The following is a 16,538-nucleotide window of genomic DNA, read 5'->3' as shown; positions in this document are numbered from 1 at the left end:
AGAAGTTCCCATACAGGCACAGAGGAAACAGAATCCTATTCATAATGGCATACCCTTTAAGCTTTAATCAGTGCTACACTCGGTTTAGTTATGATTATTGTTAGTACAGGTTTACCATTGGAAATTAAACAAATCGTTTCATTGAATCAAACATAAACTCCTTTTTGGAAACCTTATGATAATTTAATGAAAAAGTAATTGATAAAATAGTATGCAAATGTTTCCCTTATATAGGGTGATCCAGTGGTAATTTCGTTAACTTTAAGGGAAGATAAGGAAAAATGAGTAGAATACGAATACGTGATTAAAAATATTATTCGATCATTAACCTAGTTTTTACTGCGTTTTTAATACGTAGCGAACAATAAGAAGTAAATACATAGGTAGATTTTTTAGCTACACATGAATTAATAAGATATTGTGTTACATTTTAAATATTAACTGGTAGGTATTATTTATTGGTTAATAAAAACAAATGTATAAGGAAAATAATTGCTTTCCAATGTTAGGTTATTACAATTTAGTATTTTTAATATTGTTAACGTTTTCACTACGGAACTATATTAATTATTAAGTTTGTAGTCAGTATATTCAGCCACTTATTGCTTTTCAAAGAGTAGTATGGCACCTACCTATTTAAAATGCCACTACAGCTAAAACAACACTTTGTTAATAAAGTTGGGATTCGCTGCTTTTTGATTTTGAATCCAATTGCAAAATTCAAGACGACTGGGGAAATCAGCTGTTTCGCTTCAACATTCGAAAAGGCAGTGTAAATTTTTTTTTCGAATTTCTACCTTTATTAGAACTCCCGAAAGCGTGGTTAAAATTAATGACATTATAACTGCATCACCCTGTACACTCCCCACAGGGTTATGGATTTCAAGTCTGTATTAGAGTCTGTGTAGTCTGTACTTGAGTCTATGATATTAGAATATTTCCGCTTGGAAGTTCGGTACCTAGGATTATGGTGTTATAGGATCACCTTATCCGCCATATTGGATCCGCCATCTTGAATTTCGAAAGAGTAATTTGAATATTTCATTAATTTTTTTATCAGGAACATTGCAATAAATAATAGAATACAAGTCTAAACTTTCTTTTAGAAATTTTGTGCAGAATTCGACAACTCGTGACCTAACCTAACCTTAAATATACCAAATACCAAAATACCAAAACAAAAGGGTTTTTCGCACTTTTAGGTTATTATTTCTCAAAAATCTGACATGACCTCAAGTTTTTATTTGTATTCATATTGATCTTGATGGAAATACCATTTTTAAAAAGAAAATATGCTCATTTTTTAAATTGGAAGGAGTAAATTCTGTGGAAGTACCTATATTCCTTTTTTTTTTCTAAATTCAAAAAATAAAATATTCTGTAAGTATTATAATATTAATAATGAAATATTCATCAAGAAAACTAGCAACAACAGTTAGCAAAGATTTAAAGAAGTTGCCTATAAAATGTGTCATTGTATATTAAGTTGGAGATTAACAAGAATTTTTACTATTGGTCTACCATGTTGAAACTATTCAATTCTATTTTATTTAATTAATCACCTGTCTGCAATAATTTTTCTATTACCTCCTTAATTAAATTGGCAAGTCTCCGAAGTTCGCTATGAATCAAGAACGACCATAAAAACACCTGTGCGGCCAGTTGTATTAAGAGTGGAATGCCAAGAAAGTTGTTAGAACTAATAATACTTGCTTTGGAACATTTCTTGCATTTTTTACTTTCGAGGACGAGTGGTCACTTTCTATACGTATCCCATTATTACATCTCGATTGTACGTACCTAATTTCTACATACTTACTCCAAATATGAGACAAAAACGTTACCAAAAGTAACGGCTATTGTTCAAAGTGATTGCTTATTCGGTTGTTCGTGCCTTCCAATTTTTTTTCAGTTTAATTGACGAACAGTTTGGTCCATGTCTTGGATGTTTGTATCCCTGAAACCCAGTCAGTTGAAACATTCGTTAGAATAACTGTGAGGTGTTCTGCATTGAAAATAATTATTTCCTCTCGTTTTTTGGAGTCAAAAGTCTTGTGCAGTATTTGTTTTGGTATAGAGCGCTTGTCGAAATACGAGGATATATAATTTAATAACAAATATGGTGTAACAAAATGCCAGACTTACAAGGAGAGGACCAAATAATGACGAATGTGGGCAAAAGAAGCACTGATGAATATTAACTACAGATTGTTGTTGTTACTGATGTCGAAATACATCATTGTACGCCTACTTCACAAAAACATTTCTAAAAGAATCCGTGCATGTCTTCATTGAAGTAATTATTTGAATGAACAAAAAGTTCAGAAGGCGTTACTTACCTTCAAACCTACCTATTACATTCTTTAAGGATGATAATACCTAAAACAGTGCATTAAAATTCATGAAGATTAGAGAAGTGTTTTTGAACAATGAGAATCAATACTGCTAAACGGAATATGTAGAAAATGGGCACTAAAGCAGGAATAAAAGTAATACAAATACCTTTAGACACGTGCATATATCTACGGATACAAAAGAATATACAGTTTATCTATTTTATACTTATATTTGTGACAGATTTAAAAATTTGGTCGGTTAATCCTGGATCATCATATAGGTATAAAAGCTATAGTCGTAATTCAAAATAATGCATTAATTGAAATTAATTAGGTAATTAAATTATATTTCTGAATATTTCAGTTACAAAATACTTGATATTATTTTGTTCTGTAAAAAAATGCACTGTTAAATTTTCTTATCCTATGTACTCGTATATCATAACAACTTCTCAAACAATTAAAACATGTATGTTGCAATAATATCTATAACAATACAGTAGGAGAATTTTATCATTAGGTAATTGATTTAATCTATCTTATCGATATCGGCAAAATACCAACAAATTTATGGAAAAAACTCATTTCAAGATCCTGATATTTAATAAGTTTCATAGACAGATTCGAATATAGAAATGAAAATGAACTTCGTGACCAACTATTTGGTCTGTAATGAATATCAAGTAGGTGACACTTTCTATTTCTGTTTAAACTACAGATTCCAGTTTCATTATGTTCTTTCAAACGAGTGGAAACCAGCCAAAGAGACTCAGCATGCAATGTATCTGCAATTCTATAACAGAGCCCAGCCTCTTTGGCATTCTATAACGAAACATAGGATGGGTTACTGCCGATTCATTGTTATTATAAAGGGTTAGTCAGTAGCGTCCATTAATTAGGTGTTCATAAGTATTGCTATAATAAATAAGTTATTTATTTTTTTAATTAACAAGCATGTTTTTAAATTATTTTTTTAAAATTGTACATCGTCTAAGTTTTTTCTGCTTATAAAAATTTTTCTATTTTCAAACACCTGGAAAGTCACTTTTTTATTTTTGCGCAAACTCCTAATTACATTTTTAATTGCTATGCCGAAGAAAATAACTCAATTAGTTTTCTCTTTCTAATGATAATTTAAAAGGCCTCATATTGTTAATACAGCTTTTTATTCTTTCTATGTAATTAGTTTATTTACGAGTATATAGATATATTTAACCCAATTTCTCTCGTCGGTGTGTGACTTTTTGCATACTAACAAGGAAAAGACTCGGTAATTAAGCTTTTTCTTTACGCTGTTGTATTGAATTTATGAATTTCTTGTTGACTTTCAAAAATTGAGGCATTAATGTTTGTTCTTTGCAACTGATGTATGAGCTTAAACACCTCATTTTCTGGTAGCCAAGAAAAGGATATGCAAGAGAGAGAGAGTTACCTGCCAAGGTCGTTCATTAAGAAATTAAACATTTATTTTCACTATTTGCAATATCAAATAAACCTGACCTATTTAAATGGTAATATATACACTGTTAATCATCGGTAACTAAATTGAAAATAAGATTTTTTTTCACGTGATTTCATGTACTACTTAATAATTTTTGGTTTTTTAATTTTTGGCATAACATTTTAAGTTTAAAAGCCATCTTATTCGTACTCTATGAACTGCATTCATTCACATCAAGATAGATCTCTGTATGATATAAGTTTTATCTTGATCTAGTTGATCTCAAAACCTCCTAAACATCATTCTTTCATCGTTTTTTCAGTTTTATTAAACTTTTCGTAGCATTTCCTCAATCCAAGTGATTATCTAATGCCTGTTCCAGACCTCAACAAGATTTTGTTATTATCATTTATTCAGATTCACTAGAAGTGTGATTCTCATCAAAATGTTATAAAGTTCGTAACATATTTTGTATTTTAGTTCTTCTGTTTCTTACTGGTGTATTTCTATAGTGCCAATGCCTAACACTGCTACACAATATCCAACTTTTTTCAGTGCATATTTCCTTGATATTAAATGATTTTATTCGTGAGTCTCTGGTAGCATTTAAAATTTTGATCCTATCTCCCTGATACTAAAGGATATATTCTATAAGGAGCTAGTAGCATTTAATACTTTAAATATGTTATTCGTATCGATTTATCAATGATAACTTTAACTTAAAATATAACTGAAATACTCCTACAAGATTGTCAAGGTATGTTGAATTGAAAGTATTGTTTATATTAATATGCCAGGCGTCTATTGACGCAAGCTACTATTCTCTATGTATATTTGCATACAAATAAAAATAACACATGTTTGTTTATCTCTTTGTTGTCTGAAAACTTTGATCTAAGCTACTGGACACCAAGGATAAGAGAACGATCTTGAATAATGAAGATTTTATATCGACCACAGCTGGAGAACTGGAGAAATTTCATTTGGGTTCCGAAATAACAAATCAAAAAGGGAACACACTTCATGAAATGATATGGAAATGCAGTAGTTCTCCACTTTACTACTTTGCCACTGCGCATCCTAACCTCAAGGCTCAGATTAATTTGGTTTGCCTGTACAATAAAAATTATATAATTTTTAAAAAGTATAAAACAGGCGGAGTTTCTCAGTAATTCGTAATTAACTTATTCAAAATTAGCAGAAATTAAAATCCACGGCTGCGTCACTGACACTAATAAATGATACTTACGTACACACGCATAATGTGACACAATCAACAAAGTCACGTTTTACATGCAGATTTGACTGCAGGTTGTGAGTACATTCTCCACTATAATAAAAAACCGTCGAAGGTCTGTTGATAATTACCCGTTTATAACAAATAAACTGAAGATCATAATGGCCATGACATCGACGGGTGTGGCGTTATACGCATCATCGTCTATTACGTACGATTTTTTATAAAACCGTAAAAACCTTGTGCGCCACGAGTTATATGTATTAATGTTGAGGTGAGATCTATTAGATATGTCCTTTGTTAAATATAGGTAAGCAGGTACCTGTTTATTTCTAAATACCAGAAAATCAGGACTTTTATATCATAATATTTAAATTGTTATATGGTTCATGAACGCTGGTTTGACATGATTAGTAATTGAATTGATACTAATCACCAATGTAATCGATCTATTACATCACGTAATTGAAACGACCCTAAATAAAAAAAAAAATATCACTGAATTTTCCTACTTCCCTTCATCAGGGAAAAAGAACTCGGGAGTATTAAATTTGAGTTAACTTTATAATTTTTTAATAAAACCCATCATTTTCTCGAAATAACGAGATATATTTATTGAACATTACTTAAAGTAAATATGTTGCGGTTAATAATGTAAAAAAATGTCAGAAAAGTGACCACCTCTTACAGCTCCACAAGGCTTCAATCTTTTAACAAAATTTTCCATCACGTGTCCACATAGTAATGTGAACAATTTGTGTTCAATTTGATTGATTTGCTCAATTATGTTTTCTTTCAGATGTCGAATGGTTTGAGAATTGTCAGCATAAACTTTCCTCTTCAAAAAAAAAAAAACATAAAAAGAAATCTAATGGTGATAGTTTGCATAATCTTGGTGGCCAATTAATTCTCTTCGAGAAATTATTCAATCCACAATCGGTTGTTTTGTTACTGTATAACATGTTGTACCGTCATGTTGAAACCACATATTCTGCACATTAATACGCTCCAAATAATCCCATGAAAAGTTATTAATCATCGTTCGATATCAAGCATCATTCACAGTACCAACGTTTCCAGCTTCATTCCTCCTTTTGCGAGGAAGTATGAACCACAGGACCAAAGACCACACTAAACAGTTACTTTTTGTGGATGCATTGGTTGTTCCAATATATTACTCATGAGTTGCCTTCACCCCAAATACGATAATTTTGTTTCTTTTCATGTCCATCAATTTCAAAATAAGCTTCATCACTAAAGATTATATTGTTAAAAAATCATCATTTCCTTCTTTCTCTGCAAAAGCCCAACTCCAATAGTATGATGTAAACGAAGATCAATTGGCAATAATTCTTGTGTTAACTGTATTTTGTAAGTATTTAAATGAAGATCCTTATGCTAAATATTGCATAAAGTGGTTTGCTTAAGGCCTTTGCCGATGAAGAATTAATATGTTTGGTTCTGCAGTGACACTATCATTGACAGCTGCAATATTTTCTAGTAAATGACCTCTACGACTGTAAATTTAACTTCTTTGATCTTGAATTGAACCAATTTCTTCAAATTTATTCATAATATTTCGAATGGCGCTGTTTGTTGGACAATTTGTTTTTCCATATTTTGTACGATATTTTCTTCCAACTTCTGCGTAACTTTCAACAAATTTAAAATAATTTTTAACAATAAAGTCGCGTTGTTCTGTCGTATACTTCTCCATATTTTTTAACCGCCATGTTTCAAAACATAAATAGCGGCAAGTTTAAAAAGTTAACTCAAATTTGAGCACCCTATACAACATAATATAACATAAGCATATACTTAATGTCAATGCATATGATTTTTCTTTCATTGTCTGTGTAACTAAGCAAAAATTTAAAAAATGAGTTGAAATGTTTGGATTTTATGTCTACCTGACACAATTGAATTCTTCGAAACATAGGAATTTTTCCTCTTGACCTAGTAACAGCCATTTAAAAGAGTATGTCAATCGACATACAAGAAGATTTACAGCGTTTGTGTAAACTAGGTTTACGTTCTGTTATTCGTTCGTGTTTCCACCCTGATTGATATTCTGGATTATCTAAATGTTGAGATTATTTATTTTTATTAGGTATTACATTGCACATACAATTAGTTATAATTACAGCCACAGCGATAAGACAAAAATTAGTTAAATGTCGACGTAATGTTAATATTAATAATTAACAAAGATAAATAACCAGCGGTTAGTCTAATTGTTGTTATAATTGTTTAGAAACAGAACAAGGAAACAGCAGTTAGTGTTGGAGTTTAAACCAGTTCATCTCTCAAAAAAAAAAAATAAATAAAAAAAGGGTTATAGTAACAATGGATATTTTATTTAGAAAAAGAAGAATTTATTGAGAAAGACTATTGTTACTGTTTTATTTTTTACAGACTTCTGGAGCTGGCCGGCATTTTCACCGATATCCTTGTAAGCTGTAGGACTTCCTGGGGCTCTGCAGAAAAAACGGGATGGTCGAACGCCATCATCTACTAATTATACCTGGAGAAGATGGCGTTGCGCTAGTGGGTCATTATCCATTGTGGCTGGATGTTCTGCTTAGGGATTTGATCTAATTTATTCGCCTATAATCTCAGAGTAAGGAATCCAACTGAGCCTTTTTTGTAGAAATGCTGAGCCCGGATGAAGTGGGACGCCGTGTATAATAAAAAAATAGCTTTAAAATGTGAATAAATTGATTTGTTGTAAATTATATTCAAACACTTTGCTTTATTGATGTTATCAGAGTTATGGAAGAATTTATATTAAATAGAACAACATTTATATGAAAAGATATCAGCTTTCAGCTAATGTCTTTGTGAAAACGGTCGCAACGGTGTGACGTGCAAATATACCAACAATTAAACTGGGCATAGAAAACAGAGTCACGTTAATTATTTTCTCGGACATCGTACCACTTTCATTTTCACGCACAGTCGCCGTATGTAAATAGAAATTGAGTGTTTCTATACTGACAAGGCCAAGGACATAGTGAGAATAAAATTTGTAATAATGTAGAGATTTTATTGTTGTGGCTTACTTTGCGGCATGCAACGCGACTGTCGTGGTGTTTTAGATGCAGGCTAATGTACGTACCTACCTACAAGTTTATTTTACATCCTGTTCTGAGATTAAACTCAACTTTAACAGAAAAGTATGAGACATCAGAGTTTATTTTTTCTTCATACGAAATACTGCCTCAAGAGAGATTTATTAAAAGGGAATTTGTAAATTATTTAGTTAAAATATATTTTTTTGTCGGAAGGATTAGTTAACGGCTGTTTTATGGAACTAATTATGCCTAATCAAAAAGCAAATACCTTAAATAAAAAGCACATATCACTACAAGTATCACTTTACCTCAAGTCGGTTTTGAAACACACTTTTCATTTTTAAATCTGAAAAGTTTCGTTTAATGTGACAACTTATATTTTTTGTTTATCTGCTTCATAAGTTTTAGGCTTAGTGCACGTGTAGAGTCTAACAGGGCCGGCGCGGGTCTCTGCCTTCACAGCTGACTCGCGTTTTGAACTGTTCAGTTATTTACGGAACCTTGCAGTAGTTGGTATCGCGTCGATACCCTTCTTTTTTACATCTGCTGTAAATTGTATTGGCCGTGTGTATTTATAACTATTTATAAATAGTAACATCATTTACATTAACTATTAGTTGAGGGGAAAAGTGAAGTAAAATGAAAAAAAAAATAAATAGAAGGGAATTATTTCAAATGTGGTTTGACATTGATCCCAAAGGTTACAAGGACATACGTATTAAAGGAAATGACCTATTTTGTGACGTATGTGAACGCATTATAAATTCTTGTGACAAAACTAAAGTGACAAGACATTTGAAGAGCCATGCCTCGTCCAGCGCTATATTTTCCTATGAACTTACCTTTCTTGCAAACAATATTCCATTAAACAAACTAGAGAAACCCAAGTTCGGTAATTCCGTAAATTGGAATCACACGGACTCTCCCTAAATAAACAATTTGATATAATGGATGAGTACAAAAAAATATATACGATGCCAATAATTTACTGACTGGGCGTCAGTAGTACGATAAAAGAAAAAATGTAAAGGGTGTTGGAAAAAATCCAGGATACACCATTTTGGAAAACATATGTAAAATTTTATCTGCTACATAACAGGAGTTACCAGCAAATATATTAATATATAGTTCATGCCTAACAATAAGTTCTCATACTGTCTGTTATCAACATTAGTCTTTGAACGGTCATTTTCCCTACACAAGTTAATATTGAGTGAAAAAAGTTGCTGTTTCACTAAAGAAATCTTAGAAAAGCACGTAGTAATATGTTTTAACTCCTTCCAATATGCCACGCAAGCCTTGTTTTTATCATCTACTTAGCCTTGCTCTTTGGTAATAGTACTATGTTGCGACATATTTTCTGTAAACATATTAATATTTTCATTCGTAATCTGACTACGGTCCTGTTAAACTCCGTGCCGCACTAAGGCTTATAATTACATATCCGATATTTATTTATTAATATTTACATATTTTCTTGTGTTTCATTTGTTTGATATTATTTTATATACCAACCTTGTACACATTCATTTATTCCTATTTGTTAATCTATTAACTATTTTTTTTAAATATAGTTCTCATTGTAAAACAAAAAGAAAATGCAAGTAATGATTATTATAATACAATTCACTCCAATCCAACTTTTTGTAAATGTGTTGATTTAACAAAGAGTGATATTACAAAAAAGTCATAAGCATAGAAATTAAGCTTTAACAAAAGGCCGATGGGGGATATCTGTTAATTGAAATACAAAATGGTTTTGCAAGTATTAAATGTAAAAATTATGTCAAAAAAATTGAAGCAACCGGTTTAATTCTGGACAAAAAGTTATAAAAACTTATTGTTAAATAAAAATGAATTCACTTTCTTTTTAAATAGGCAAAAAAATCTGTTAAAGGAAGAGTGTAGGCACAAAATAAATAACGCCACAAGTAAATGATAATAACTGTTACTTTGATAATTGCAATTTACAACTATTTAAAAATAAAACTTAAAACATCTTCATTGACATAGTAATTTATTTATTTTTTCGCTCTTATATAAAAAATATTTACATTCTTGTTTATTGATTAGAATATACTTACCATATTATAGCATATCTAAGTAATAGTTAATGCACTGTGTCTAAATATTATTTTCTTGTAAATTATGACAGTCTTTCTATCGGACGCCACCTATTTACCTAATGAAATATCTAACTTTACACTTTGTCCTTCTGTTTTGCGTCGTATGAATATTCCCCTAATACATATTTAATATGTACATGGGTGTATTTAGTATATTTAATTTGAATATTTTTAGAATGACGTTTGCATTCTAGTGCTTACTTATACAATTATTAAGTAATTATACTATTAATTAATTATACTAGTAAACTTTAGTCATTTCTTTTTTTATCTTATATCTACATCTTTACTACGACGGATTTTTTTTGCTTTTACACACTACTGACCTACAGTCTTCTTTCTTCACAGCTTCAAACACCTTTAACAGGTCCTCCTTTTGACTGTGGAGGTCTTCACTGAAAACGTTTCAATAAATTTAATAAAGTGCCGTCTGTAATGGACAAATTCAATTTACGAGATATTACACCTCAACTTTTGATTCTGAAATGACATTATCTTGTGAATTTTTTTAATTTACGGCCTTAACAATGACCAAATCAATCCCTCACAATTTTTTAATTATTCTCGGAAAAAAAGTATTTCTTGTTTTTTTAGTTTGAGGAGTTCTATTAAATAAAATTTGACTTACCATGTTACTAACTGGAGAATCAAAATCTCTTTAAAATGAGATATTACTTACCTTTCCCATTTAAACATTTTTTGATAACGTCAAGGTAATCATTTTACAAAGAAAATACGTGTTTAAGGATTTTTTTAAATTGTAATACCTTGAAAAATGAATTTGTCTACTACCAAGACCGTACTAAAATAGAAAAACCCTTTGTACAAAACTACTTACTGTTCAGAGAAGGTATCCAGCAAATTTTGAATATGCTCCTCAGAATTTTTTGACACACTTGCGGTGACGAGTAATTCACACAGTATTTTGTCTTCACAACTTCTTATTTGTTCAGCATATTTTAAGGAAGATACCAGCCGGCTAGCTATTGCTTTATGTTTAGGATTATCAATTCTGTATCTGGAAGAGGATTGCCTGAAAATTAAAATATGTTTTATAAAGACAGCAGTAAATAAATCATATTGAATATAGAGCTACTATGCTACAACATTTATAGGATACCAATCAATATCTAAAACATTGAGACTCAACGACCATTCTGCCCAGAAACAAGAAATGTCAACACTTTATTGGATCGAATATGCACCATCTGCAAGCTAGAACGCTTGAATAGAAGACTGCTTAATGTACGATCAACGCTCAAAGGAAATGGAGACATCAACAGGATTTGGACAAGCCATCATTAGGATACTTAAACGCAAGAAAAAAGAAGAACCACTCATTAGTCCTACATTCAAGAAGTCTCTAAGAAAACACAATATTAACTTGTCTATAACGTTTCAAGGATGATAGAATCATAAACCAACTAGTGTTCTCTGGGTATACACTGGACAAACAGAGAGACTCGTTAATACGAATTCAAAAGAAGGCAAGTACAAGACTCTACAAAGAAGAAGTAAAAATCCAGAAAATATAAATAATTTCAACCGAGACGTAAACATTAAGAACGGACCCAATAACACAGGCCAATGATTTCAAACCATGCGCCGGAATAATATAAACATACACCAAATGCATCTAAATACCGCCCACGCCAGAAGAATCTCCACTCTCAGAATTTCTTCTCAAAGAAGTAACGAGAATAATACAGAGACTTATTTTGAAATATTGCGTATACTTACGTGTCATTTACAGATGTAACAGTAATTACAGTAGGAGTAAGGGCACTGATGAACAAGCCAATAGGGATGATCGCAGTTAACAATTTTATAATCTTCTTCAATGAACTGGACGACCCATAAGAAGAAATCCCGGTATCGTGTTCTTTAACCGGGGTGTTGTAATGTGAGGGCTTTTCCATTAAATTATAATCCAGAAACGTTTTTTGAACAGCTACAGCATTTTTGTCGACGTTACTGACGCTTCCCATTAGTTTCTGCCACAGTCCTGGAGACGGCTTGTTAAAATTTCTAGTCGAAGTATCGACAGGTTTGTTAAAAGCAAAGCCCTCCGTTGTTGTAGCAAAACTGACTGGAGGATGGTAGCTTTTTAATCCACCTTCGTTGCCAACAAATGTATATGGATTTTCGTTAACTGCTGGTGACGGAAATTTCACTCTCGTAAACCAAGGTTGTGCGGTGGTAGTAGGATTTGTGTTAAACTTTTTTGGACTTTCAAACCAGGAATTCTGAAATCCCTGGTTATTTGACCAAGCTACTGGTAAACTAGGTTTTTCTTCCCAACTGTTTGAAGAATAGCCAGGATTAGTAAAACCCCCAAAGGTTTTTGCCTCTGGCAAAACAGGCACTACCGGAAACTTATTATATTCGTAGTAAGTCTCCAGTTGTGGACTAGGTTTAAAATTTTCAAAATTATCAGTTTTATTCTCTAGTTTTAATGAACCGTTTCGTAGCGGCGTATAAGTTTCCGAAATTCTTTCTATTTTCTGTGTTTGCAATGGTTGAGTAATTCTTTGAGTAATGATGGTGTCACTACTTTTATTGGAGGCATTGCTTGGTACAGTTGCTACATTATTTGTCAAATCGGAAACATTTTTTGCGTTTTCAACATTATTCGGTTTGGTTGTCACTTCATATGTAAACACACATGGAAAAATCAAACACACACACAAAAAAAACATTGTTAACTTATTTAATGTTTTACTAAAATGAACGTGATTTTTCCATGAGGTTTATTTATAACTTTTCGAAACAATAACATTACATGATGAATATTATTAATGGTAAAGTGTCCTATTGTGTTTACGTCTCCATATCGAAGAAAGTTGCTTATGTTTTGAAATCATTACATGCTCTAAATAGTCCAGATATTTAACTTTTTATAATCCCCCAAGTTTTATAAGTACTAAATCACATAATGAATTCGTTTGAGTTATCTGGCCCCATCTATGGGATAAAATAGGTACTTAGGTACCTATTAGAAAACAAATTATACTTTTTCGAAAAGTATCTCTTTCTCGCTAATTACGCATTTATTACCGAAAGATAACAACTGAAAATTTCTTGAAAATTACGAAATTTTGAAAAATTTTTATACCTATTTTTAATTAGATTCTTTACATTGAGACCTTTTCGGAAGAACTAAATACATACACATTCTAAAGGAATTTTGCTGTTTTTTTAATTAACAGAAACCAACATTCAAAGTACCTAGAACAATAAAGAACCCAAATAACATTTATACACATGTATTTAGAATTTTCTGTATTTGTGTGCGCCATCTAGTATTTTAGAAAAATAATATGGTCATAGTAATGTTAAGAGTTTGATAGACTATTAGATTAGAATAGTAATTAATTACGGAATGTATTAAATAACTGCATATAATTTAATCACATTTATTTAATGGTAAAATTCAAGGTGTAGATAGATATTTTTTGTCAGTCTTCATTTTAAATCATAAATTGGCGGGAAATTCAAAAATTGGGAGTATTTCCTTCTAATGTTTATTTCTTTCCGAAATATTAGCAATTGGGAAATTTTTCCAAATGAAAAATTTCCAACTTCTCATCCGAAACTTTCAGTTCTAGGTGTTCAAATTAAAAAATATTGAGAATAATTTAATAATCTGTGGCATGCTCTGCCATCTAACAAGAAATTAATTAACGAAACGTAACTACCAGAACTGGATAAAAGTATTAGTCGATCGTAGGACTCTCTGCTTATTTCCATTTAGTAAACAACAAATAATATTTTTAAAAATCTGTAACAAAATATTTTCTTTATAACGCCGATTTATATAGAAAAATTTGTAATATATATTTTTTTCTCTTTATAGGACAAAAATTCATAAAAAAATATTTATTTCGGTTACATGCAGAATGACATGTCTGCAGTCGATAAAGCAGTTTACGTATATGTATCCCATGTAAGTTCATGATGTTTAATGACCAAGGACCAAGATTATGTTTGTGCGTTCATGTTGATGTGTTGTGTTGGTTGTGTGTTATGTGGTTCAATTACAAATAGCAGAAATATGACAAGTGTCAGTTTGTTACCAGTTTTTCATAATTTGTAAACACTAATTAATTTGTTACTGAATCATACAAATTTAATCTATCATAATGGATTCAACGAAATTAGAAGTAAGGATTATATTGTGTTTAAATTTAACTGATAGATTTTAACATTTTTTACTTAACCTATGAAACTTTGTTGAATGTTTTTTAGATGTTTGACGATGTTGGGGGATATGTGGAAGGAGAAATGACTGTTCCACAAAATCAAAATACAGCGAAAATTGGAGATCCTGAATTTAACACCTTGGATGAACCTATTAGAGACACTATAGTAAGACATCGATAAGTATTGCACTCGCATAGCATTATTGAGTTGCTACTTTTTAGATTCGAGACTTAAAAGCTGTCGGAATCAAATTCGCCCATGTACTATTTCCAAAAGAAAAGAAAACTTTGCTAAAGGAGTGTAAGTTTTAATGTACTCCATATGTTTTATTGATTATTTTTTTTCTATAATTTTAGGGGATTTATGGGGTCCTCTCTTATTATGCACTTTTATGGCTATGTAAGTACATTCTCCATTACTTTAAAATATTAAAATGACATTTAATCTGATTTAGGAACCTTTACATTTATTTTCTAATTTCGCTAATAATGAAAATTAACTGTGTTCTATTCATTGTATTTAAGATATATTTTGCTTTAAGGGTTTTACAAGGGTCTAGTGCAGCAGATGATTCAAATGATGGTGGGCCAGAGTTTGCTCAAGTATTTGTCATTGTCTGGATAGGAGCTATGATTGTTACCTTAAATTCAAAATTACTAGGAGGCAATATGTATGTAGGAAAAACACAAATAATTCTTATACATACTCTATTTTTAGATCATTCTTCCAAAGCGTATGCGTGCTAGGTTACTGCCTTTTGCCAACAACAATATCTTTAATAATTTGCAGAGTGATTTTATTAGCGAAACAAACATACCCGCTGTTCTTTCTTCGGTTCGCTATCTCTATGGTTGGTTTTCTCTGGGCGACTTACGGTAATTTTATTCATTTATACCTAAGTATTTGTGTATAAGTATTTAATTTCTTTTAGCTTCCATGATATTCCTAGGAGATAGTCAGAAACCAGGAAGGAAATTGTTAGCAGTATATCCAATCGGATTATTTTATTTCATAATATCATGGCTGGTAATATCGCACACAAATACATAAACTGTATTATTAGTTAGGTACCTCTGTATATAAGGTTTATACTGCTACATTCGGTATTCCTACCAATGACTTTTTTCATTATTTATATGTTTTTATGTATAAGCATGTATATGTAACTTAAGTTAAATACAAATTTAAGATAAAATTGTTGAATATATGAATAATGCATTTTGAAATTTCTCCTACAAAGCTGAACATAAAAAATTACCGTAAGAAATCATTCACTGCGTTATTTCAATTAATGCTAGTCTTTGAAATAATAAAAATCATTTTGGGTCGGTCGGTGGCCGAGCGGTTCGAGGCGTCTATCTAAATGAATGACACTGTTGCGGGTTCAGTTCCCTTGACCGTAAGACCGTACATTAGCTGTATTCATAGAGAGGAATTAGGCACCCTCTCTGAGGGTATGGTAGGGTGGGAAAACGTTGGCTTGGATCAGTGTGAGAGTCTGATATCGGGTCGGCATTTGACCATCCTGCTAATTAATGAGGTTTTCCAAGTTTCCCTCATTCCTGCACTAAATGGTGGTTAGGGGATTACCAACGTAAGTCATTCCTGGGTGCACATGCGGCCTACTGAATATACCGCCCTCTCTCCCGCACAAATCTGACTTTTGGACTACGAGGGGTAGAGATATTATTATTTTATAGAATGTTAACAAATACTAATACATTAACTAATTACATTGTTAAAAATCTGAATATCCTAGAAAATGGAGTTACTGTTACTGATTTGGTGAAAATGAGTCTACAGAGAAATAAAAACAGGTGATTAATAAAATTATCTAAATTTTATTTGAATATTTAGCAATGTTTTTTTTAATCTGTGGCTGTTTCAATTGTGAATTTCTTTCATGTTGTGAGATTGGTATACTAAAATAAATTGAATTAAATTAGTAAGTAACTTCGGTCATATTCAGTTATTAAAAATTTATAAAAATATATGCTGTGAAGTTTATTCCATCTTACATCTCTGTAAATTCTTACAAAAGTTTGTGACAACTTAAAAATGAAGATCAATTATACAAGTTAATTAACGCCAAAGGAGTATGTAACTTTTTAAAATGCCCTC

General features: G+C 31.2%; 2 protein-coding genes across 2 annotated transcripts; one reads left to right on the top strand and one right to left on the bottom strand.

Moving 5' to 3' along the window:
* Positions 1-10,503: 10,503 nt before the first annotated feature.
* On the bottom strand, positions 10,504-12,913 carry LOC111691716. The gene is made up of 3 exons (XM_023454961.1): positions 11,955-12,913; positions 11,053-11,247; positions 10,504-10,609 (listed from the first exon to the last, which is right to left on the bottom strand). The coding sequence occupies exons 1-3, from the start codon at positions 12,911-12,913 to the stop codon at positions 10,504-10,506; spliced, it is 1,260 nt and encodes a 419-aa protein (XP_023310729.1).
* Positions 12,914-14,186: 1,273 nt separating this feature from the next.
* LOC108917390 (protein YIPF6) lies at positions 14,187-15,596 on the top strand. Its single transcript, XM_018723950.1, has 7 exons — positions 14,187-14,377; positions 14,463-14,582; positions 14,639-14,717; positions 14,774-14,816; positions 14,959-15,087; positions 15,135-15,292; positions 15,349-15,596. The coding sequence occupies exons 1-7, from the start codon at positions 14,357-14,359 to the stop codon at positions 15,465-15,467; spliced, it is 669 nt and encodes a 222-aa protein (XP_018579466.1). The 5' UTR covers positions 14,187-14,356; the 3' UTR covers positions 15,468-15,596.
* Positions 15,597-16,538: the final 942 nt, after the last annotated feature.

The sequence above is a fragment of the Anoplophora glabripennis genome, unplaced genomic scaffold, assembly GCF_000390285.2.
Source record: "Anoplophora glabripennis isolate ALB-LARVAE unplaced genomic scaffold, Agla_2.0 scaffold4, whole genome shotgun sequence".
Taxonomy (NCBI): domain Eukaryota; kingdom Metazoa; phylum Arthropoda; class Insecta; order Coleoptera; family Cerambycidae; genus Anoplophora; species Anoplophora glabripennis.
Note: the sequence above shows the minus strand (reverse complement) of the source record. Positions and strands in the feature narration are given on the sequence as shown.